The 25,907-nt window shown below is 42.1% G+C and overlaps 1 protein-coding gene across 2 annotated transcripts in view; it reads right to left on the reverse strand.

Annotated features, from left to right (window-relative positions):
• The window catches only part of ORC5 (origin recognition complex subunit 5), a 139,450-nt gene that overhangs the window by 85,939 nt on the left and 27,604 nt on the right, over positions 1 to 25,907 (reverse strand). For both annotated transcript variants that reach the window (XM_060244706.1, XM_060244705.1), the window contains 5 exons: positions 18,889 to 18,979; positions 16,713 to 16,762; positions 16,383 to 16,495; positions 13,487 to 13,531; positions 9,993 to 10,103 (listed from right to left, as the gene is read on the reverse strand). In XM_060244706.1, the coding sequence (XP_060100689.1) occupies positions 9,993 to 10,103; positions 13,487 to 13,531; positions 16,383 to 16,495; positions 16,713 to 16,762; positions 18,889 to 18,979 (410 nt within the window). The remainder of the gene's footprint in view (positions 1 to 9,992; positions 10,104 to 13,486; positions 13,532 to 16,382; positions 16,496 to 16,712; positions 16,763 to 18,888; positions 18,980 to 25,907) is intronic.

Below are 25,907 nucleotides of genomic sequence, written 5' to 3' on the forward strand. Positions count from 1 at the left end.
CCAGAAAACATGAACAGAAAACCTGAAAGATAAAAGTCCTAGGTAACTCACACTGAATATATACGCCCTTACTGGTCTATAAATCTGCTACAGCAGTGGTTTAGAAAACCCTTTTATCTTCAAGGTTCCCTTCCCACGTCAATTTATCAGCTAAAAAACCCATGGACAGCGGCTATAGAATCTCCATCTTACAAAAGCCATTACTCCCTAGAACAAACTATATGAGGTTCTCTCATATACATCCATAGTCACACTCATTTCTAGGTAAGTCAGAGGCCCAAACTATTATATCTAAGATGAAGAATTAGAATACAGAGTGAAAGGCCTCCCTAGTGCACCTCTCCCTCTCATGGATTGCTGCCTTGACGGGGCGAGAGGGCTTGCACCGTTCAGTGAGGCTGTGGGCTATGCCATGCAGGGCCACCCAAGATGGACAGGCTACAGCTGACAACCCAGAAAAATGTGATCCACTGGAGAAGGAAATGGCAAACCACTCCAGTATCCTTGCCAAGAAAACCCCATGGACAGTAAGACAAGGCTAAAAGATATGGCGTGGGAAAAGGAGCCCCTCAAAAAAGAGATGGCAAGACTGAACATCGACATCTTGGGAATCAGTTTACTAAAATGGATGGGAATGGGTGAATTTAACTCAGAGGATCACTACATCTATTACTGTGGGCAAGAGTCCCGTAGAAGAAAGGGTGTGGCCTTTATAGTTAACAAGAGAGTGAGGAAAGCAGTAATGGGATACAATCTCAAAAATGACAGAATTATTTTGGTCTGTATCCAAAGCAAACCATTCAACATCACAGTAATCCAAGCCTATGCCCCAACCACTGATGCACAAAAGGCTGAAGTACACCATTCTATGAAGATCTACAACACCTTCTAGAATTAACACCAAAAAAAGATGTCCTCCTCACCATAGGTGACTGGAATGCCAAAGTAGGAAGTCAAAAGGTAACCGAAACAACTGGCAAGTTTGGCCTTGGAGAACAAAATGAAGCTGGGCAAAGGTTAATAGAGTTTTGTCAAGAGAACAAGCTGGTCATAGCAAACACCCTTTTCCAACAACCTAAAAGGTAACTCTAGACATGAACATCACCTGATGGGAAACACAGAAATCACATTGATTATACACTCTGCAGTCAAAGATGGAGAAGCTCCTTACAGTCAGCAAAAACAAGACCTGGAGCTGACTGCGGCTCAGATCATGAGCTACTCATCGCAAAATTCAGGCTCAAACTGAAGAAAACTGGGGAAGCCATTAGGCCATTCAGGTTTGACCTTGACCGCCTCCCCTGCCTCCCCCTTTTCATTGCATTCATGCATTCATGCCCTCATGATCCAGTCTTTCTCAGTAGGAAGGCATGTAAACTTTTTAGATGAGGAACAACAAGAAGACAGTGAGGTGGATTAGGCTGAGAGTGCGTGTCCAGACCAAATTCACCCAGCACATTTCCTTTGCAGACTGGAGATTTTTAACCTAGGCTTCCTAGAGAAGTAGGCTGATACTGACCACCAGGGCTCTTTTTCTAGCCGCAGCTCCTCTGCATATTAGGCCATGCCCCCCTGATGTAGCCAATCCTCCTGAAGCTTACAGTAGGCCCTGTACTAAGACCCCTCTAAGCTCTTGGAGGATTGGCTACATCAGGGGGCATGGCCTAATATGAAGAGGAGCTCTTGCTAGAAAAAGAGCCCTGCTGACCACTGTACATTGCTGCCTTGCACTCTTACATTCTTGCACTGCCTTGTAGAAGTTGTAGTTATTTCTCTGGGGAAGACTACAGTTTTGAAGACAAGCACATAGTCCTCAGTTGTGTCATGGTGTCTTCACATGTTCTTGATCAGCAGATGAAGCAATTTATAAGCTCCCAATGCCCAGTCATTTCATATTTTTATCTGGGTCTTAGGCTCAAAGCACTGACCATTTCTGTAGTGAATGTCAATAAATCAAAAGTAGGTTTGCAACTTACAGATGCACACTTGACCAACACCTGAACAGCAGACTCAAGATTGCTATAGCACAAACATTGTCTCCAGTTTTTGATGCAATAATTCAGAGCAAGTGTCAGTCATCCAAGACTGTTATATAAACAAAATATTGCAAGAGTGCTAATGTTTTAAGATTTTTAAAGAATCTTTGTGTTTGCCTGTGTCCTTCATAAAGTTTACATCTCCACTACCTGACATTACATTTTATGACATACATGGCCTGGCTTAACAAGGCCTCATTTATATCAGATCCGTCCTTTATAACAAATGAGCTTGACACCCCTGAAGGTCTCTGCCATCCAAATGCTGCTTACCATCCCTCTTGTCTGCAGGGCAACCAGGAAGACTCATACAATGAGCAGTATTCACATACATATACCTGAAAATGCCCCTCCAAAAGCCTCATGCGTGAAGGGGATTTCTCATAATGATGCAAATATAGGACAAAGATGTTTATTTAATGCTCTTGATGGATGTTTGCTTTTATTAAAAAACCCCAATATTTTAAAGAATTTTGATCTTTTTCAAATAATAGCAAAATATTCCTAAAATGTAACGGAGAGTGAGCATTTCTTGACAAGACTGCCATCTACTGCATATTCTGAAACAGTATGGTAATACTGATTTCTCTGAAACAGTATGGTAATGCTGATTTGAACAATATTCAAGTCCAGTAGCACCTTACAAACCAAAAAAATGCAGAATAAACTTTCATAAGTCAAAGCACATTTTGTCAGATGTCAGTTCATGAGTCAGCTTTGGCTCATGATAGCATATACCCTGAAAAATACTGTTTTTTTATGGTGCTGGTGGACTTTAATTTTGTTCTGTAACTATAGACTTAATACCCACCTAAAACTGATTTTAATAGCATCTATCAACAGAGCTTGTATACTGCATCAAGCCTTTCACTTAGAACAGGGGTGTCAAACTCATTTGTTATGAGGGCTGGGGAGGAACCTCAATCAATTGGGAGAGACTTGGCTCAGTAGCTCTGCTATGCGATTGAGAGAGCCTGGAAAAACAAGCTCTGCCTTACCTCCTTTCTCCCCAAGGGAGGACTCTCAGCCAATAGGGAAAATACAGGTTTTGCTCTGTAGCTCCTGTGCAATTGAGCACAGCAAGCTATTATGCAGAAGGAAGCAAGAGATAGGGAGAAGGAAGCAGATGACAGACAGTTGTTCGGGAGCCTGACAGGAGCCCTCCGGGTGAAACCCTGAAAGACACCCCTGGTCTGAAACCCTGAAAGATACCCCTGAACTGACACCTAAACAATGCACCCCTGGAATGTGATATTGCAATGTAACCCTAGAATATGGATATTACACAGCAATGCCCATCTGAACTGGGATGGTCTCTTTTCCGCATAAGAGGCAAATCCAGATTCAATCTAGGCCCTAGGCAGGCTAGAATGATATCAAGTCTGCTATCAAGACATTTTGGCTGTGCTGAAAGACTAAAGAGCATCCATCTTTCTGATCCTGGAAATGAACAAATCCAGGCCCAGAGAGGGACATATAGTGGGCAAAGCTGTAAAAATCCCTTCAACCCTTTTGGCAACTTCTTTCAAGTCCTGTTCTCAAAACATAAAAACAATATAAAGGATACAAGAGCCCCTGCAAAACAAAAACAAATGGTCTGTATGTATGGTCTGCTATTCCTCAGGAACGACAGCAGAAACAGAAAGGTTAAAGGCCAAGAGCCATATTGTTGTGTGAATGCGTGTTATATCTGTCATCTGGTTTCACATTTCTGGCAGGGAATCTGAGTTCTATGGAATCTCTATTTTTCTTTAATTACTGCCAAAGGCTATCAAAGTCAAACAATCTCCTGAATTTGTGATTAATGGAAATCCATCCTGACATGTAGAAAGAAATCTATCACCTCTGGTGAGCTTCAAAGGAACTAGTGTCAGCAATAACAGGGCCATAAACCCATTTGGCCAATATAATTAAGATTCCTCTTTGGGGGGTTTGCGCGTATGACACCCTGACTTTTCATTGGATATTTGAACATGACACTCTGATTTCCCATTGGACACTTGATATATGACATTCTGCTTCCTTACTGGACAATTGGACCTCTTAATGTGATGTAACTTTCTCTAGAAAACAGGCCACCCTACCTGTCAAGAGTAGCTTCCTAGCATTCTTCCCATCCCTTTCCATCCTCCCCTCCCTCCCACCTCTTCCTGCCTTCACCCCCCCCCCCCTTCTCAGGAGGAATCTCTCTCCAGAGGCCTCTTGCCATCTCTGACCAGCCTACTCTGCAAGAACTAGGTAACTGTATCACCTTCCCCCCACACACTTATTCAGCTAACCTCTGTGATTCCTTTTGTATGCTTGAAAATTATTTGATTGGGATGTAACCATTAGAAAATAATTTCCTATAATAAAATCCATTAATTTAACTAAAGGATTTTCAGTGATCCATCTCCATAAATACTGACAGAGATCCTGCTTTACCTCACCTCTCACAGCCTATCATCTTGAGCTAAGAAATTCCCCAATTATTCCCCAATAAAAAGCTGATTGAGGTAACACGGGGGCCTGTTCAGCCCCCAGGCTGTGTGTTTGACACCCCTGAAGGATCCCAAACTGCTAAAAGTCTTTCCCAGCATCCAACTCACAGTCTTTTAACTGGAAGTACACCAGGAATTAAATTTATAAATCTACTTATGAAGTGCCTTTTATAGTAATGATTGTATTTTATTGTAATCATGGTATACCATGTTCTGTGAGCCGCCCTGAGCCTGCCTTGGCGGGGGAGGGCAGGATATAAGAATAAATTTATTATTATTATTATTATTAAGTGTATGCTTTACTACTGAGCTACGCAACACAGTAACTCTATTAAATAGATAACCAAATTAATATGACAAGGTTTGATCAAATTCCCAAAAATGTCCCTTATGTTGTGTGGCTCTGCTATTTAGTTACACACATTTTCAGTATTTCCTGGAAAACAGTATTAAGGCCTTACCATCTTTTAAAATTGCTATCAACATGACATACATATATTTAGAAATCACTTTGCATACATTTAAGAGCTGTATCTAAAAGTGATATTTAGGCAAAACAGGCGAGATCATTTGTCTTATTCTTAAAGACCTGTTCAAATGGTAGACAGAAAAAGTCATGATGCATTTCTATGCCCAAAGCAGCATACATTTAAAAAGAAGTAAAAATATAGTAAGACATTAATATTTTAAAACAGAACTAAAATCCGGATAAAAAAATTAACACAAAGGCCTTCTGAAAAAAAAATCAGCATTAAATGTTAGAAAGCCAGTTCTGATGGGAGGATAAACTCAGTTTCTGGTGAAGGAAGTTAGAGAATAAAGAGGCAGGTGTTGATTCCAATCAACTATATCTCAGACACAGCAGGTTTCCACACAGCACATCCTCAGGATTTTTGATCCACAGGCAAATATAGCTGGAGGGAGACAGTTCTACAAGTTCTTTGTAACTTATCCATTTTATGCCTTTGAAGATTAAAATTGGCATTTTGTGGTGGACCAGGAAACAAACAAAAACCAATGTAGCATTAAAAAAACAGAAAAAGACCTGGAAGGGACCTCAAAGGTCATCTAGTCCTACCCTCTGCACGATGCAGGAAATTCACAACTCCCTTCCCTCCACCGTTTTCCCAGTGATCCCTGAGGAAGGCAAAAGACCTCTGGGGTCTCTGGGTCAATCCGGCCTGCAGGAAAATTCCTTCCTGACCCCAAAGAGGGCATGTAAGAAAGGGCCACAAGTGTGAGCGCCAGCTCATCCCTTCCTGCCATCCCTCTCATGATCTGCCTAAATTCACAGAATCAGCATTGCTGCCAGATGACCATCTAGCCCAGGGGTGTCAAACATTCAGTTTGGGGGCTTAATCAGTCTCCCGGAGGGCTCCTATCAGGCCCCCGAGCAACTGGCTATCATCTGCTTCCTTCTTCCTCTCTCTTGCTCCCTTCTGCATAACAGCTTGCTTTGCCAGGCTATGTAGCTCAGCATAGGAGCTACAGAGCAAAACCTCTATTTTCTCCATTGGCTGAGGAGAGGAATAGCTTGCTTTGCCAGGCTCTCTCAATTACACAGCAGAGCTACTGAACTAAGCCTCTCTTCCTTCTATTGACTGAGGCTCCTCTCCCACCCAGTCCCTTGGGAAGGAAGGAAAGAGCCAGAGCTTCCTTTGCCCAGGTCCTGGAGCCCATGGGAGAAAGCACCTTTGGGAACAATTAGTGCTAACGTTTTAAGCATATATATTTGTGTTTGTGTTCTTTATAAAATTTATATCTATGCGACCTAATCTTAAATAGGTACACATGTGGCCTGGCCCAACATGGCTCGGCCCAAGCAGACATGGTCTGGCCCAACAAACTCTTTTAAGTCAGATCCGGCCCTCATAACAAATGAGTTCGACACTCCTGATCTAGCCTCTGTTTAAAAACCTCCAAAGGAGAGCCCACCATCTCCCGAGGAAGCCTGTTCCACTGAAGAACCACCACAATTGTCCTTCCAGATGTTTAGTCACAGGGGTCGTTTTGTAGAAAAAGAGGTGGTGGAGCTCATTAGCATAACTCATTAGCATATGCCGCCCCCCCCAACCAGCCAGCTCAAGCAGGCCTCACTCACCTGGGGCTCTCCTTGGCCATTCCCCCTCACAGTCAAAAGGCCAGCAAGCCACCCACCACTCACAATCACACAACAAGTGGAGAAAGGGTGGTGTGGGCTTCTCCAGAGGTTAGCGAGGGCTGCTGATGTCTTCTGTTCATTGATGTTTCTTTCTTGCAGTTCATTGCTGCAAGCCTCAGTTAGCATTCTTATTGGCATGTACTGAACCAACTGAAGTTTCAAGCCAAAGACTGTCCTATGTAGAGCATGTTACTATAGTTCAGACTTGATGATACCAAGGACACATCACAGCAGCCAGCTTTTTTCAAGATCAGTTAAAACATCAGATTGTGAAAAACATGGACTTAGGAATGCCACATTTTCTGCAGTACCTTGCTTTTAAAAAGGTAAGCTGGACACCTTCTGATACTTTAAATGCTTTCCCCCCAAGAAAATGTTTCACCACCCTCTTTTAAGACCAAAGGTTCTGATCCTTCCACGAATGAGTATACTGATGATGTTCACCATCCATGAAATAGCCCACTCTGGCAGATTCTACTTGCCGAGAAGGGCATGGATCCAATAGGTTAATGGTGGGTATCAGAGATCCAAACATTCTGACTGCTTCCTTGGGTTATATTAACTGAAAAGTATCTATAGAAATCTTGTCACGAGGAGCATTCTAAACCTTTGCAGTTAACCTGGTGTTCAAGTCAGATCAGAATTAAGCAACTTTTTTCACAACTGCTAAGCTAAACTGCTTCCCTGTGCATCTTCCCTGAGACATTTGCAACTTGCTCTGAGAGGGTGAGAGGCAACAAACACTGCTCAGAATTGCTTTGCTGAATCAATGCAGGCAACTCTTCTTTGTCGCAATTACCACCACAGAGTAAGATCTAAAATTACATTTATCTGAGATTCTGAAAGTGAGATTCTGGAAAGAGATCAGCTGAGGCAGTCAAAAGATTTAAAAAGGCTTATGTCATTATAGACAGAAGCGGTGAAGTATGAGAAGGGTACTTGTAGCTCAGAAGTTAATCACAAACCTGGCACCAGAGCTTAAACTGGTCAGTTGCCCAGGACTAACATACATTAAATATTAAATATTTATAGTTCTCCATACTTGTGATCTCTCCAGGGTCTCTGTGTCAGAACAGGAGATCCATGGCATCCTTGCAATTTGTGTTCCCTGCTTCCCTTCAGCCAAGCCTCTACTTTTTAGTTTAGGGGCATTCCGAGGTGGTTCACAGGCCGCCCCCAAACCCTGTAGCCCTAAAACCTGAGTCATGAAGTCAGAATTGTCTAAGTGTAAGCATTCAATGCAGAAGGTACCAGGTTCAATTCTTAATAAAAGACCTCAAAAAACCATGTCTGGGAAAGATTTTCTGCACAAGAGTAATTGGCATATATACAGATAAACCACTTCGTTCAAACTATAGCAATTCCCTATAATACTTTTGCACACAGCAGCTGAATACAACATGGGAAGGGGCCTTCAGTATGTTTAGGTGCGAAGGCTCTATTTAATGTGTAAGCCAGACTCTGCTGTAACCATGGAATGCTGATCCCCACAAATCTGTTTTCATTCACTAGGTTATGCTGCCACCTAGCGAAAATTCACTTTGTGAGGCTTATTTATTTATTTACATTAGACTTTTATCCCACCCTCTCCGCAAGCGGACTCAGGGCGGCTTACAACAGTCGTTTGCACGATTTAAAACAATAAGTCAATAAAATCTATAAAACATTAATACAATTAAAATTTAAAAACTATTCCACGGTGCTGTACCATTACTATGTTGGCGGTTCTGCTTTTCAGACGGTTGGTCACCGGGAACTCTAGCTGGTGTCAGGTGGCAGCTCTCTCTCCGTTTAAGCATCGAGGCTAAAGATATTCATTTAGGAAAAACTCCTCTCTTGTTGAGAAGGCCAAGGGAGTTTTATATTTAGCAAATTAGGGCATTTGCTAATTATCTAGCCAATTTCTGAAATTAGTGGAGAGCAGACAGCAGAGAATCAGAGTTCCAAAACTGATATGAGGGTTTAAAAGACAGGGAAACATGAATGGGTGTACAGGTGGGATCTCACCTGTTATCTCCTCAGGATTTTCACCAGTCCCTCCCCCTGGTAGCCAAAAACACTTCCAAAATATTGCTCACGGGACATGGTGAATGCCAAGAATAGCCTAGCCAATTGTAGCTATAATAAGTTTCTGTTAAAAATAATTTAAAATGAAAACTGAATGTAATGCAAACAGAGAACCTCTTCATGCCAAATTTAGGAATGTGTTATAAATGTTTCCTTTTAATTATGGGTACATCTTTGTCAGCCATCACACAGCACAACTGTTTACATATCAATCAATCAAAAGTTTATTTAGGATATACCCAGCATGATCTCTATGTTGAAATCACAGTAACATTGTGGGTACCATCTTAGTACAAAGGTTTAAAAGTTCGACTGACTTATCTGCAATTTATATACTTAAATTCTGGCTTCGTAGTGAGGGACAGAGAGCAGCGAGTCATCATGGGAGCTGCCTACATCCATTTGGGTGACCTTTTACTCCTGATGGTAACTACTCCCTGAAGCCAAAATTTCTCCACAATATAACCTTAGTGCCATGAAACCTAAGCAAGGGAGACAAACAACTCAGGGCCTGCAACTCCCCAACTCTCTGTGCAGAAGTGATGCCCAGAAAAAAAGCTGTCATGTATGATAAGAAACATAGGTTATATGTAGCCATTGGTACAAAGAGTTTATATAACAAGGCTGACAGAACAAAAGACGCCCAACTCTGGGATGGGAGGGAAAACTGGAGAGTACATACAAAAACAAAAATTTCATGAACATCTTAGAAATCTTACATGGAAAACTGAATAACCAGCAACACTGTCATGAAAAGCTGAAATAGCCACCAAATGTACCAATGGAGCGCAGCTGCATTGCAGTGCCAGGAAGGGAGGGAGGGAAGGTGGGTGATGGTAGGGACACAGTGGAGGGGGGCCAAGCCTCGTCATGCGGGGGGGGTGGAGTGCGGCGCCACATTGTGGCAATGCAAGGGCCAGGGGGCGGCAGCAGGCAGGAAGCCTGCCTAGGGCGCTATGCGCTCTCAGGCCAGCACTGTCAAAGGAAGCATTGTTTGTTCCCACTTGGAACTCACTTGGCTGTGAAATGAAGGGGGGGATGGACACACCATTTAGATGAACCCTTAGCAGCCAAACTGCTGACAGATTCAATTTCTCTTTACGTATCTGAAAGAACTTTGCAAATGGTTAAACGACAACAACTAATAAGAACAATCCAAGCTTGTGATTATTTTGTAGAGAAACCTCAGCAACACAAATGTTTGAAATTTATGTTAAGAACCTAAATAGTAAAAAGAATTTAACTCACCTGGGAAAATATATTTGCAGTTGAAGCAACTCTGTAGTCGATAATGCTGTGTAATATTGCTAACAACCTGTCCAAGGGAAATGCCTTTGGCCCAAGAAGGTGACTGCTGGTCTGTAAAAAGGCAATATATTTATTAAGATATCCTTTCCAAAAGCTCCTATTATTTTATGTGAAACCCAATCAGTTCCATTTCTGTTGAATTGTTCAACAGATTGTTCCTTCCATTAATCTAACTTTTATTCCATAAGGGGAGTTCAAAGATGGAGTTGTTCAAAATTCTTCAAACATCCCCCAAAAGGTGGTCATTTACATTCACACACATTCATTCCCTACTTTTTCCATATCAAGATCTATTAAATCCCATGGAAATATAGCCCAAGATTCTCTTTCACTGTTTCTCCCTTAAACTTTGCTGATCACTCTCCATTCAGCAGAAGTAACTGTAACAGAACTCTTTCCAACAACAGCATCATCTCTATAATAGACAGATGTACCAAAAAAGGAGCACCCTTTCACAAACAAATAGTTCAGAAGTAGGATTCATATTCCTCAAAGACAGAAATATAAACTCCTGTAGCTTCAAATTCTCGTTTTTAAAAATTAAAATTCTAAGTTTTAAAAAAGAAAGGAAGCCAAACAAAAATTAAACACACATTTTATAGAGGGCAATACCAAAAGTTATTAGAAGCATGGCCTTGGATCCTCTTTGCTCATGGAAAGCATAATCATTCATGGAACACAGCAGTTTTCAACACCTTCATTCTTCCACTTTAATGCCCACCCAGCAGTCCACCATGGACAGGAGTAGTGGATTCAGTGAGAAAGGAAAAGTGTGCGTCTGCTCACACTAGGTAGGATCCAAGCCAATTTTCTTTCCTGCTGACACACAATCTTTAACTCTATATTCCCCTACTTACGTATGTGCAAAAGTCACTAGTAAGTTGGCCAAGCTTGTGGGGGAACAGAATCTGCAGTTTGGATTGCATTGTGGTAAAGGGGAAAAGGCCAGGTATGTATGATTCCTAACATCTTGATTCTAATATACATGATAATTCATTGTTTTGTCAAAAAGCATTTCACTTTCCTAGACTTATTCTCTTTCATGAAGTTACAAAGGAGGAGAACCTTGTGGTTACCTTTCTACTCTCCCTCTCTTCAATAAGGTTGCCATGTATACTTACAGAGACTTGGTCATTTCTTGCACTAAATATTACTGAAGACCTATATGGCTTCCTGGGAACAGGACTACAGAGTGGAGTACATAAATAAGACCAAGAAATCTACAAGCTGTCATTCATCAAGGAACATAATTTAGGAATACATAGAGAAAAGTGTAAGCATGTTTTGAAATTTTTGCACAAATTGCGGTATAGCAAGGCATTACTGCAGTGTAAAATAGTACAGGCTTATGGCTGCTGGTAGTGGTGAATGGCCATGATTTCCACAATGGAGGCCAAAGCTCTGGTCCAGATACTGCTATGAACCCAGAATAACTTTTAACCAACTCCAAATCTGAACAAACAGCTTTGCAATGTAGGGCTTTCATATAGTTATAACAAATGTCTGATTTTAATTATATATTGTGAAATGCTAATTTAAAGTGTAATTTTATATTTTTATGTTAGTTTTATATATGTTGTAAGCCGCCCTGAGCCACTCGGTGGGAAGGGCGGGATATAAATCCCAGATAAATAAATAAATAAATAAATATAACCCTTGCAAAAGTGCTTCCCAGAGGTTGAGGAGAGGGACAGGGGAAAGGTCCTGCTACACATGTGCTCCTGTTCATGTCTCAAGGCCCTGTGATGAGCAGGCTAGATAAGCACACAGCTGCAATGAACTTACAAAGTCAGGAAACTCATAATTTGGGAGGGACGGTAGCTCAGTGGTAGAGCATCTGCTTGGGAAGCAGAAGACCCCAGGTTCAATCCCTGGCATCTCCAAAAACGGGTCCAGGCAAATAGGTGTGAAAAACCTCAGCTTGAGACCCTGGAGAGCCGCTGCCAGTCTGAGAAGACAATACTGACTTTGATGGACCAAAGGTCTGATTCAGTATAAGGCAGTTTCATATGTTCATAATCATGTTTGAGAAATTAAAGTTACACTACACTGTTGTGCTATCCAACTACTGCAGTTAAAATATACACAAATTTGGGGCCATCTGCATATCCCAGATAAACAAGGCAACATTTGGGAAAGTATTTATTATAGAAAAATCAATAGGAAAGATTAGCAAGACAAATTTATTTTAAAAAATCAGAAGTTACCCCTGAGTAGTTTCTGTGGTCATTCTGCTACGAAGATCTCATAGGAAGGGGACACACAGGAACTCACTGGAAAGTGGAAATCTCATTTTCTTCCCTCCTGCCCCCTCATCTCACTGGCTACAGGTTCCACTGTCTTCACTGCTAGCTCTGGCTCACCTCCCTCCAGTGCTCTGGTCACCTTGCCCCCACCTTCCCCTTCAAGGCACTACCACGGGCTCTTCTTCATTATCTTCGCCACTGACAGTTTTCACGTGCCATTTGCTGTGGCAGCCCAAATGCTGCCCAAACTTTGATGGTTTTATAATCCTTCCATCAATAAGGGGGTGTAGAGATGCATGTAGGACACAGCACCTGTTCACTAGAATACTGGATGCATAGGGAAGAACTGATGGTATAGCCATAATTTTGTTTGGAAGATTATAAAACAGCAGTTTCCCATGCTGAAAAGGCAAGCCACTACCAAACTAAAAAGGAAACTCCTTGCGCAAAACCAACAAAATTTATACACGTCCCACACCCATGCATTTCACAAGTTTGGATCCTGGCTATATTTTCTTGATACATTGCTGTTTTGAATTATGGATCAACTAGCTGCTGCCCGGCTGTTATTAGGGCTCCCAAGATGGGAGCACATTCGACCGGGGCTCCAGGGTCTGCACTGGCTGCCAGTAATATTCCGAGTCCGGTACAAGGTGTTGGTTATGACCTTTAAAGCCCTATATGGCCTAGGACCTGCCTACCTTAGGGACCGTCTCTTCCCACACGTTCCCCAGAGAGTACTACGTTCAGGTTCACAAAACCTGTTGGTAGTCCCCGGGCCAAAGGAGGCCCGCCTAAAATCCACCAGGGATCGGGCCTACTCAATAACGGCACCTTATTGGTGGAACCAACTGCCGGAAGAGGTGCGGGCCCTGCGGGATCTAGGGCAATTCCGCAGGGCCTGTAAGACAGTCCTCTTCCGGCAGGCCTATGATATTAACTGACAATGCAAAATATCCTGGATGAAAAAATGTATCTATAGGCCGCCGGTTTTTACTCTATCTTGTTTTTACTAAATTATGGTTTAATGGTATTTTAATTGTTTAAACTGAAATTGTTTTAATTATTGTGTTGTAAGCCGCCCTGAGACACCTAGGTGAGAAGGGCGGGGTATAAATCTTAATATAAATAAATAAATAAATAAATAAGAAGAGAATTAATATATTTCAGGAATAGCAAGCCCAATACCTTTTCATGTTTTTTCTGATTTTTCTTCTTAATAATTCCATGATGCTGTGAATGAAAAGAAGTAGCAATCAGTTGTGCAATACTAACAGTTGTTCACAATTTAGAGAGAGAAAACAGACCTAGTATCTCATGTATCTGCAAGATAAGGTAAAGCCTTTCCACCCTTCCTGGAGCTCATAGCTATAACACTTTCAAAATATTATTACTTATTTCATTTATTTCATTTATTGATTGAGGAAGAATCGCACTGCTACAGCACCAACCCTAAATCAGACTTTTCCCTGCAGCCACTGTGGCCGGACCTGCCTGTCCCGCATTGGTCTTGTCAGCCACCAGCGAGCCTGCAGCAGACGTGGACTATTGCACCCTTCTTAAATCTTCGTTCGCGAAGCCAAGCCGAGAGAGAGAGATTTCATTTATATGATGTTTTCCTTCCCAATGGAGACCCATAGCCACTTACATGTTCTTCTGTCCTCCATTTTTTCCCTCACAACAACCACATGACGTAGGTCAGGCTGCAAGTGTGTGACTGGCCCAAGCAAGCTTCCATGGAACAATGGAAATATAACTCTTGGTCTCCCAGATCCCAGTCCAAGACTCTAACCATTACATCATCTTGGCATGACTACATGTTTCTCCACCAGATTCCTCTAAAACTACCCTTACCCCAAACCTTTGGCAACCCAACCTTGGCTTCAGAAACTAAGGGTCAATTCACAAGTTATAAAGATGTGTTCTGGAGTTCTCTGCCTTGGAATCAGCACCATGGCATGTGAGAAGAGGGTGCTTAAGCCTCCCTGCCCCTCCTCACCCTACCATTTTTCTGACTTGAAACAGCCCTGGAGGGATGCCATTTGCCCTTCTGGGGAAACTCGTATACTGATGGCTACATGTAAGTTTCCCCAAAAGGAGAAAAAGTGGCTCCCCCAGACCTTCAAAAAATGGCACTAGGAAGGGTAGGAATGTTACATACAGCGCTTTGGAGAAGATGTAGTTGCAAGCAGTCGGTCAGTCAATCAACTTTATTGGCATAAAAGTTGCAAGCAATCAGATTCCACTCTAAAACAGCTCTATTATTTGGATTATCTCTGCTTAAACCTTGTTTCAAAAGGGAAACTTTTCTTGATTGAATATTTGTTTGAGCATAAAACTGACTACTGAATACTTAACATGAAAGATCCTTCTCCTCTGAGGAAAGGGCTGAGGCTAAATCCGGCGAAGACAGAGGTCCTTTGCTTGGGCCGTCGGGGTCCGGGAAGGGAAATACCCCTTCCGGTTTTTGACGGTGCGCCGCTGACTGCGACGCATAGAGTCAAGAGCCTGGGGGTACTTCTGGAGCCTTCCTTAACAATGGAGGCCCAGATAGCAGCCACTGCCAAGTCCGCATTTTTCCATCTTAGGCGGGCAAGGCAGTTGGCTCCCTTCCTGGAGCGCGATGATCTAGCAACAGTGATCCATGCTACGGTCACCTCGAGGCTGGACTACTGCAATGCCCTCTACATGGGACTGCCCCTGTGCCGAACCCGGAAATTGCAGCTGGTGCAGAACGCCGCCGCCTGGTTGTTATTGGGGCTCCCAAGGAGGGAGCACATTCAGCCGGGACTTCGGGCTCTGCACTGGCTACCAATACCTTACCGAGTTCGGTACAAGGTGCTGGTTATTACCTTTAAAGCCCTATATGGCCTAGGACCTGCCTACCTGAGGGACCGTCTCTTCCCACACGTTCCCCAGCAAGCACTGAGATCGGGAACTCAAAACCTCCTGGTTGTCCCCGGGCCAAAGGAAGCCCGTTTGAAAGCCACAAGGGACAGGGCCTTCTCCGTAATGGCTCCATCTTGGTGGAACCAGCTGCCGGAAGAGGTAAGGGCCCTGCGGGACCTTACCCAATTCCGCAGGGCCTGTAAGACAGCCCTCTTCCGGCTGGCCCACGGCTAACCGGCATCGAACATCGAACACTGAACACCGAAATACTGAATCTGAAATCGAACTTGAATCGAGTGTAGCTTTAAGACCGCTGTATGATTTTAATGTTTACGTATATAATAATTGTTTAGATTTTTAACTATAAATTATGAAATGTTAATTTTAATGCTTAATTTTATATTTTATGTTAGTTTTACATGTTGTAAGCCGCCCTGAGCCACCTAGTGGGAAGGGCGGGATATAAATCTTAGATAAATAAATAAAAAATAGATAAATAAGAATGAAGTGTCCCTCCAGTTTAGATTAGTAATGGTCTATCCACCATCACAAATATGGGAAACATGGCACAAGCAGAATAGGTCTCATGTTCATTAGAACAGAGGGGTAAGTAACTGGTGCCAAGTACGGTAGCACTACCTCTACAGCCCGCGTCCCTAACCTTGTTGAGTCAGTGAGCCCTACTGGAATTTTGAGAAAGGGTAATGGGAGGTCACCATAAAATGGCTGCCATGAGAGGCAGGACTAATCACAAAATGGCTGCTATGGGGAAGCAATTTCAAAAGACTGGGAAGTTCCAAGTCAAACGACCTCCTATGATGGAGGCTACTGTTTCTGAATGATGCCTCCTGAAGCGTCAAGGAAATCTAGGAAAGTCAAGATTGGTTCCTGCACTGCTGAAGAGGTGTTGTTGCTGAAGAGGGAAGAAACAAGAAGGCACTGGGAAAACACAACAGTGAGCACAACGGCTGTCATGGGCCACATTAGGGCTCACGGCTCTACAGATACAGAAAATACCACAATATATTTGTACACCCTGAACCAGCTGTTTGACATTTGCACCTTTTAAACCGCTATACAAATCAGCTTACAAAAGACCTAAAACAGTCCCATGGACCTTAATTCAGGATAAAATACTGTTAGCAATGAACTGAGCCTGCCTTTAGATTATGGGACAAAGAATGAACATTATTACCTTCACGAAGAACCTTTTATCTGTTCTGGCAGGGTTGTAAGAAGCAAGGTATGCTGCTATTAGGAGGAATTTGGAGTAATATGGAAGTTCTACATGAGCATGGGCTGAAAGTCCTAGGGAAAATTCACAGACAAAAAATATTTTGAACTGGTCAGACTTACAAGCAAGCCAATGTAATTACCATTCATAAGGCAGGGGGGAGAACTTCTAGCATTTTTTGCTGTCTGTTCAGTGTCTTTGAACTGGCCGGTTTACAGTTGTTTCCTAAGTGACAGAGCCACTGTAAATTGCATGGGTAACTATAATTGAAATTACTGTGCATGCAGATACCTTTCAGCTGTCCAGATTCTCCATCTTCTTGTAATTGTTCCCATTGAGAGCTAAAAGAAAATGCAACCATTCAGAGAGAATACATCACCAAAAAAGCAGGACACGTTTCAAAATTTAAAAGCTGAATGTTTTTTCAGTATTAAAAGCATACTGCAGTTAACATGTTCTCTAACACAGCACTTCTACAAAACAGAAGTATAAGACAGTTTTGGCATTAGACTTGTCAGGGCAAGGATGAAATGAGAAGATTAAGTGCTTGGCATTAAGTGCTTGTGTAGTTCACTGGATGCCATTCCATTCTTGATGAGCCATGCAGCCACAGCAATAGACAGACTCCCACATAAATATAAGTGTCTATCAGGGGAGCCCTCTACAAGGAAAGTGGCAGGAAAGATGCCAGGAGAAACTCCAAAGTCTGGCTCACCAGCGGAACTGGTTGTTAAGCATTGTGCTGTTCAAAATAGTTAAGTCTGGGCAAAACAGAATTATCAGCTACAGTTATTTAGAGAAGGCCTGTAACAAGAGCCATCCTACCCACAGAACAAAATTCTGAAAATATTGCACAACATGATTCCAAAGCATGCCAAAGATTTGGTAGTTCCTTGAAGGTTTTTTAAGGAGCAAAAGTATCAAAATTCTGCAAATATTAATTAATACAATCCCCTCATCCAGGTATGGAGGCTGACACAGCATTGCCTCTAACAAAATAATCCTATGCAGAATTGCTCTAGCCTAAACCCAGTAATTTCAATGGGGTAACTCTGTACAGGATTGCACAGTTAAGCTCCTTTGTATCAGCTGTCACTGTAAAGCACTGCTATATTCCTAAACACAAGGCTTATTGTTTTTGTGGGGGGAGAGGGGAATATACATCTACCATGGTAGGAACAGGCATGGTTCAGAAAAGGGTTTGTTTAGATCTGACCCTCGCCCATACTCAGAGACAGACATGAATCCAATGAGCTGTGGAGTACTTAGCCAGTATAATCTCATTCATTTCAATGGCAAAGCCTTAAGGGTACAGCAGATCAAATGTACTGTTCAGCCAAAACAAAATGCTTACAATATCATATACAACAAAAAGACAACATACACATTTTAAAAATATTGAAAACTACAAAAGAAATTGGAAAAACACTAACAATAAACATTAACCAACATTCCCGTGCAGTTCAAGCGTTTAATTCTCCTGCTGAAATAAACAAGATTTAACTTTGACTGCACTGTGTCCTCAGCCCTCTTCATTATCTCCTTACAATTTATTTATTTGTGTCATTTGCACCTCGCCTTTCTCCCTAACAGGAACCCAGTGCATCTTACTTCATTCTCCTCTCCTTAATCCTCATAACAGCCATTTGAGTTAGGTTAGACTGAGAATGCATGTGTGTGTTTGCTTATTCTTGTCTTAAGACTAGCATACAGTTTGATCAGACATAAAGTACAATAGAAAAAAAACTGAATTTAAGAACTTTTAAAATACGATTCCCATAATTTAAGAATTAATGCACAGAATTTAGCAACTAGACATGTAATCTAAGAATTAGTACCAGATAAAAACCAGTAAAGCCTTGCTTTGTTTGCATTTATGTGACCAGGGATCATATCAACTAACGGGGTAATGATTCTAAGACGAGTCGCCCTATTGGGATAGGTGGTCTTTGACTGAACATTAAGGCTGAAGATTGAGCAGATTCTATGTGATCTGGCCTTGACGGTCTAACAGTCATACATACAAAAAACACGGGTTCAGCCAAGAAGAGGAACAAGGAACATTTCATACTCTGAGTAAAGAGATAAAATTCAGTTTGTGACCATGGAAGAGCTGATGCCAGATGTATTATGAACTGAGGTCTCATTAGAGTATATGGTTTACTCTGAGTGAAATTGAGTCGTGTGAAATTGAGGGAATTATCGAGTGAAGGAGAATATTGTTCTGAAATACGTCTGATATCTGCAATACATGTACATATTGTACACTATTACATCGTTGGAATTCATATTATTCTGGAGGACTGTCTTCATTCAATTGTACTAATAGTAGGGGTTATTCAATAGTGCTTCATAATCACAGCCTTTTGCTTTGATATTACTGATTTACCACTCATACGTAATATTTTATGTAAGCCTCAGATGCAACTTTCTTAAAAGAAGAGTGAGGGAGAGGGAATACAATTACCTTGATATTTCTCGCAGGTAAACAGTCTGCATGGCTTTCTTCAAGTGGGATTCAATATTCTTCCAAAGTCGGCGTGTGTCTCGTTCATTTGCTGCACCAACAGCCCCACCGCAAAAGAAAAAAGAGGAAGAGAGAGAAGAAGAATTAGTTAATATGAACAAGTGAAAAGTGTTCAGCTGAGCATAGTCTTCAGAACAATCATTAGAGTAAGAAGCTCAATATTCTTTTGAGATGCAAGTACTGAAAATGAATGTGCACCCAACCTATAGCCAGCTATCGGTTACACTGCAAATGCAAAAATACAGCATACTGGAAAACCCAGGGACAATCTGTAACCAGTTCTTTCAGTCAGGTCACTCAGGATTCTTGTCCTGCCTCGACAGCTGAATGTTGATGCATTCTAATCCAATCAGTTTATTACAGATCAAAATCTGGATTTCTCTGCAGGCTTGCATACCCTCCCCCACCCCACTCATTTCACCCTCTTGAAGTTTTGGTACCAACAATGTAGAGTATTATATCAGTACCAACATTAACAATAAACACACCTAGCCCCAATCCACACTACACAGCTATAACTAGAATTGTAACAGCCCAAGAAGACACTGTTCAGCCTGCCCCACACTACATCCCAAATAACTCAGTTTTACAGCCCCTCCAAAGGCTGTATGTTCAGACATAAGACTGAATACGTGTCAATTCCAAAACCGAATGAGGGGAAGACTGGAACACATACAAAGAGGCCTTATACCTGTCAGGCTATGTTTCATTGAAGTTGCATTTGCTTTCTGAATTTATTAATTACTGCTTATTAACCTGAATGCTTAATAAATCTTTATGCTACTAACCAAAGTGCCCGCATAGCACAAGGGGGGGGGGGTGAGAACAGTTGTTACCAAAGTTCTAAGAAGCCAGGCGGGCCTTTGAAGTGCAGAATGCTCAGCCAGTTTCCCAGGCGCCTCCTGGACGGAGCAAGGCTATCACCGGAAGGGGGATGTAACCATCGCTGGGAAAGATAAGTGGGCATGTGAAAGTGTTACTTGCGGGGACATACTGTAGTTTTATTATGGGAAGTAGTTTAAAGCACCAATCCTTTGAAGTGTATCCATAAATGCCAATGGTTCAAGCAATGTGTTATCAGTTCCAATGAATCCATGTAGAGAGTAACATTGTAGTTATCAATAAAGGCAACTTAGTTTTGTTTTATCAAAGACAAGTCTGATCATTTTGAAACTTCAATGAACCCTCTGCTGACAATACCAAGTCAATTCATTGGTCCACTAAGGTCAGTATTGCCTGCTTTGACAGGCTGAAGCAGCTATCAAAGGTCTTTCACATCACCTGCTACTTTAATTCTTTTAACTGGAGTGGCTGGGGATCAAACCTGGAACCTTCTCCATGCAAGGCAGATGCTCTGCCCTGAGCCGTGTCCCTGCCCTTCAAGCCTATGGAAGAGAAGGACCTCCAAACTTCCTAACCATGGCTTGGCTATAAGGCAGCATTATGTTTAGGGTGGCTATTGGGGGTGAGCGTTCCCAGAGGCACACACTTGATTGTGGGGTGCCTCAGGGAGCAGTTCTCTCCCCAATGCTGTTTAACATTTATATGCGCCGCCTGGCCCAGATTGTCCGGAGGTTTGGGCTGGGTTGCCATCAATATGCAGATGACACCCAGCTCTATCTGCTAATGGACGGCCGGCCCGGCTCCGCCCCAGGGAACCTAGATCGGGCTCTGCAGGCTGTAGCGACGTGGCTCAGATTGAGTGGGCTGAAGTTGAACCCAGCGAAGACAGAGGTCCTTTGTGTGGGTCGCGGCGCCCTAGGAGGGGAAATAGCTCTCCCAACTTTCGACGGCGCACCATTGAAACCAGTGCGCCAGGTAAAGAGTTTGGCCGTTTTACTGAAGCCTTCATTATCAATGGAGGCCCAGATAGCAGCCACTGCCAAGTCAGCATTCTTCCACCTGAAGCGGGCAAGGCAGTTGGCCCCCTTCCTGGAACGTCCCAACCTCGCAACAGATATGCGGCGCTAGGGATTAGATTACAAAGACATTTCAAAAATGCTATAATTTCGAAAATAGTTGCAAAAACAAAAGATGTTGGTTCTAAGAAGGACTATAAAAAACAGTCGCTGGTGGCAGAACTGGAATCTACCAACACTGTATTGATCTTAGATCAACCAACTCCTTCTAATTTACCCCCTCCTTTGCTGGAATCAGCTCTGAAGCCCTCTATTACCTCCATTAACTTAGACAAAGAGGCACCCCTAACAGGAGATATTGGGATCGGACAGAAAAATCTGGATTCCAGTTGGCCAGAGGAGGAACTCGAGAAACAACTGCTTGCAAAATTTACATTGTTACAAGACTGTGAGCAAGAGTCCTTGATAGACCATTTTGAACAATTGACATCTACCCTGAAGGGTCTCAGAGGTTCTACTGATTGTAGGGAGATGGAAATAGAGGGAAGTACTAATGCCTGTGAGCTGAGGAAGAGTGAAGGTGAAGGGACCCATTCTGCAGAGGAGGCCCATCATTTCCCATTAGAACCAACTATAATAATTAACAAAGGAAAGCATAATTCCAACCTGATTGTGGCAGCTGATGACCCTGAAATATGCGAAATAAGGGATGTCCTCCATGCACCTGATGGAGGAAAATGCAAATGACTGTCCTCAACGCAAGACATGGGGATCACCAACAAACCTGTTGAAATTTTGTCATGGAACGTGGCGGGATGGCTAAGATGTCTTCATTCGTACATAGAGGTTCCTTTTTTCCAGAGAGACTTTGATATTATTTTATTGCAGGAAACGTGGATGGCAGAAACTCTTTTGCTGGACGGTTATTCCTCCTATAGTTTACCAGCAGTTCCAGGAAAAGGTCCAGGGAGGTTAAGAGGAGGTTTGGGCATTTTTATTTCCAATGCCCTTAAGGTTCAATGCGTGTTGAAACCCTCGCTGTCCCATTTAGCTATGGCTATATTGGTGAGATGGGATAGGGGAATCCTGATTATTATAAATGTATACCTCCCACCTCTAACAAAACAGACATCTATAGAAGAAAACTGGGCGTCACTAGACCAATTTATAATAAATCTTTCCCTGGAACACCCGGAAGCTCAAATCTTACTGGCAGGGGATTTCAATGCCCTTATGGGAATGAATGATGCCTTCTTAGCAAATAAATTTAATTCCCTACTAAATGAGCAGAAACAAGGCCAGAATGGACTTCCCTTCACAAGAGATTTTAAAGATTGTAAGGCAAACTTTGCCGGCCTATGTTTAGCTAAATTAGCAGGAAGAAGAGAGTTCCATATCCTAAATGGGGCATTCTATGGCGATCATCCAGGCGAATATACTTTTATGTCTGGGAATAGAATGAGCACTATTGATTATATGTTGGTATGCAATTCTCTATTACCTCTGATTAAAAATTTCCAAGTACTCCCATACTTGGAGGGTGACCATCTACCTCTATGTCTGCAGATAGCTCTCCCATTAAATCCTAACCAAAATGAGGTATGTTATACAACAAGGATAGGAATTATGGGGAAAAGAGTAAGGTGGGGTGGGGTATTGGATAAAAAAGTGAAAGAAATCTTAACTCCAGAAAATTTGCAGAAGCATGTGTTAGTGTTCACAACTTTAGAGGAAAACCAAGACCCGTTAATAGTTTACCAAGATATAATCCAGGAGATTTACTCTATTATGACTGTGCCAGCAGGGAATAGATTACATCAGCATTATAGGAAAACAAAACGTTGGTTTGATTCTGAATGTGTCCAAGCAAAAAAAGAACTAAATCGTTTGTATCATCTTGCTATGAGAAGTAGCATAGAAAAAAGGGTAGAGACACAAAGTGCCCTAGTGAGCCATAAGAAAACCTATAAAGGCATTATTCAAAGGAAGAAGAAAGAGTATACTCGGAAACTATGGGAGGAACTTATACAGGCTGTAAAACTAAAAAAATCTGCGCTTTTTTGGAAATTAACAAAGATTGGGGGGTTTAAGATAGCCTCTCCCCTGGACATGTTTATTCCGGCGGAAACATGGACTGTTTTCTTCCAGAATTTATATGATGACAATGTCCAACCCTCTTTTCCAGGTAACATAGAGAACTTCCCTCAGTGGCCACCAGTTAGTACGCAAGAAATAAAAGCCCATATAATGCAACTGGAAAATAGGAAGGCTCCAGGTATAGATGGCATACCAGCTGAGATGCTTAAAGAGAATGTAAATTGGTGGGCACAATTTCTGGCATCTTTTTTCACTTATGTTGATCAAACAGGCCGAATCCCAAAGCAGTGGGGGACAGCTATAGTTGTCCCTATTTTTAAAAAAGGCAATCGAAATAATCCCGCCAATTATAGGCCCATAAGTCTTTTAAATATAATAAGTAAGATCTATACAAGACATCTTTTAGAAAAACTAGAAATATGGATGGAACTAGCGGCTTCTAATATTGATAAAAGGCTGCTATTTCTTATTCGTGGACTCCATGAAGAATCATTTCTTAGAGTGAGATGTAATATGCAGGGATTACTTACAGAACCAATAAAAACTCAGAAGGGTGTAAGACAGGGTTGCCTTTTGGCCCCCATCCTATTTAACTACTATATCAGTGATATGGTGGAACATATGACTGATACTAAATTTCACCCCCCAAAGCTGGCTCTTCGCCATCTTCCAGTACTGCTATATGCAGACGATGTGGTACTGTTATCTAGAACACCTATTGGGTTGCGGAGAGCATTAGGCAGCTTTGTTAAGTACTGCGAAAATGAACGGTTGGTAATAAACTTTGAAAAAACAAAAGTGATGGCATTTGGCAAAAAAGCCAAGAAGAGGTATTGGACTATGAAAGGGAAGAAAATAATAATAATAATAATAATAATAATATTTTATTTTTATATCCCGCCCTCCCCGCCAGGCGGGCTCAGGGCGGCTAACAGACATGGGGATCCCATGATTCACATAAAACAAGATAAACAGTTTTAAATATATCAGTCACAAATAAATTATTTAAAATAGTTAAAATATATAAAATGGTGCTAAAATACTGTATCATAGTGTACGCAAGATGGCTAGATGTCCATTCGTTGGATTAATCAAGTTCTATCTCAAAAGCCAGCTGGAAAAGAAATGTTTTGCAAGCCCTGCGGAACTGGTTCAGGTCCCGCAGGGCTCGCACCATCTCAGGAAGGTCGTTCCACCAACGAGGGGCTATCACTGAGAAGGCCTGCTCCCTGGTAGCCTTCAACCTAGCTTCTCTTGGCCCAGGGATTGTTAGTAAGTTCTGAGAACCGGATCTCAGCGCTCTCTGGGGCACATATGGGGAGAGGCGGTCCTTTAGGTAGGCAGGTCCTCGGCCATATAGGGCTTTAAAGGTGATGATAAACGGGGATAAAAATAGAACAAGTAACAAAATTTACTTATTTGGGAATGGTAATTCAGAATACAGGTGCCTATACTGAACATTGTAATATGAGGGTGGAGAAAGCTGAGAAAACAATGTACGCTATCCTGAGATTTTTTCGCTCTAAGGGGGCCTTCTATGTTCCGGCAGCACTGAAACTGTTCCAATACAAAGTATTAACACAATTGCTCTATGGTATTAACCTGGACATTTCGGCTAAAAAACTGAAGGCTCTCGAGAAAGTGCAATCTAAATTTCTTTGTAACGTTTTGCAGCTTCCGCCAGGTGTGTCAAATGCCCTTTTGCGTTTAGAAACTGGGCAAATGAGAATTGAGGCCAGAATTATGTTATCTTCGGCATGTCAATGGCTAAGGATCCATAAAAACAAAAAAGGCCTCTTCCCTTTAATAACTCAAGACCCCTATAGGCCAAGGTGGCTGCAATTGGTCAGAAGCAACTTAGAAAGTATAGGATTCTCACTTGAAAACCTCTTGGCGCAGAGCTATGCCAAAGCAAAAAGTATTATCAAACAAAGAATCTGCGATATAGAGAGACAAAGGGATCTACAACAGGCCCCCTCTTTTTTAGCAGCTACTGAGACCAAATATGTTATGAGGACGGCCAAGTACTTTTTTTATTTGGAGGTACCAGCCCACAGAAGAGCCTTTACGTTGGCTCGATGCGCAGCCATGCCCTCAAAGGTGCTAGAAGGGAAATATAGAAAAGTCCCGTATGAAGACCGACGCTGTCCTTGTGCTATGGGAGAGGTGGAGTCGATGACTCATATGTTTTTTCGATGCCCTTTCCACCAGGTACAGAGGGATAGGTTTGTTTCCCCGTTTGTAGTTAAACCAATGGCAGACGCGGACGAGGCATGTTTGGAGAAACTTTTGGTGGATGCAAGTCCAACTATCTCTAGACAGATAGCCAAATTTTGCCATTATCTTGTGAAGTTCCATACTAAGAAACAAGAAACTGCATGTCTTGTATGATCTCTTGGAATTTTAGTTTATAAATGTTTTTATATACTCTGATTTAAAGGATTTATATAAATTGGAACTGACTTGAATTTTAAAATTGGTTCAATTATATTTTAGTTATCTTGGATTGTATAGGTGGGGAAATGTTTATGTATTTTATTGTATTTTATGTTTTTTTAGGAGGGTATTTTATACTATCTTAGGTATTTTAGGAGGGTTTTATATGATGTGTTATAGTTTTTATATTGGTCTATGACTGTAATAAAGTTCATTCATTCATTCATTCATTCAGTGATCCATGCAACGGTCACCTCAAGATTGGACTACTGTAATGCCCTCTACTTGGGGCTACCTCTGTGCCGGACCCGGAAGCTGCAGCTGGTGCAGAACGCGTCGGCCAGGCTACTATTGGGGCTCTCGAAATGGGAGCACATACGGCCGGGGCTGCGCGGACTGCACTGGCTGCCAATCACCTACCGAGTCCAGTACGAAGTGTTGGTTATTACCTTTAAAGCCCTATATGGCCGAGGACCAGCCTACCTAAGGGACAGTCTCTCCCCATATGAACCCCAGAGGGCACTGAGGTCAGTGGGTAAAAATAAAATGACCATCCCTGGGCCGAGA

Source organism: Heteronotia binoei, chromosome 8 (genome assembly GCF_032191835.1).
Source record: "Heteronotia binoei isolate CCM8104 ecotype False Entrance Well chromosome 8, APGP_CSIRO_Hbin_v1, whole genome shotgun sequence".
Lineage (NCBI taxonomy): Eukaryota > Metazoa > Chordata > Lepidosauria > Squamata > Gekkonidae > Heteronotia > Heteronotia binoei.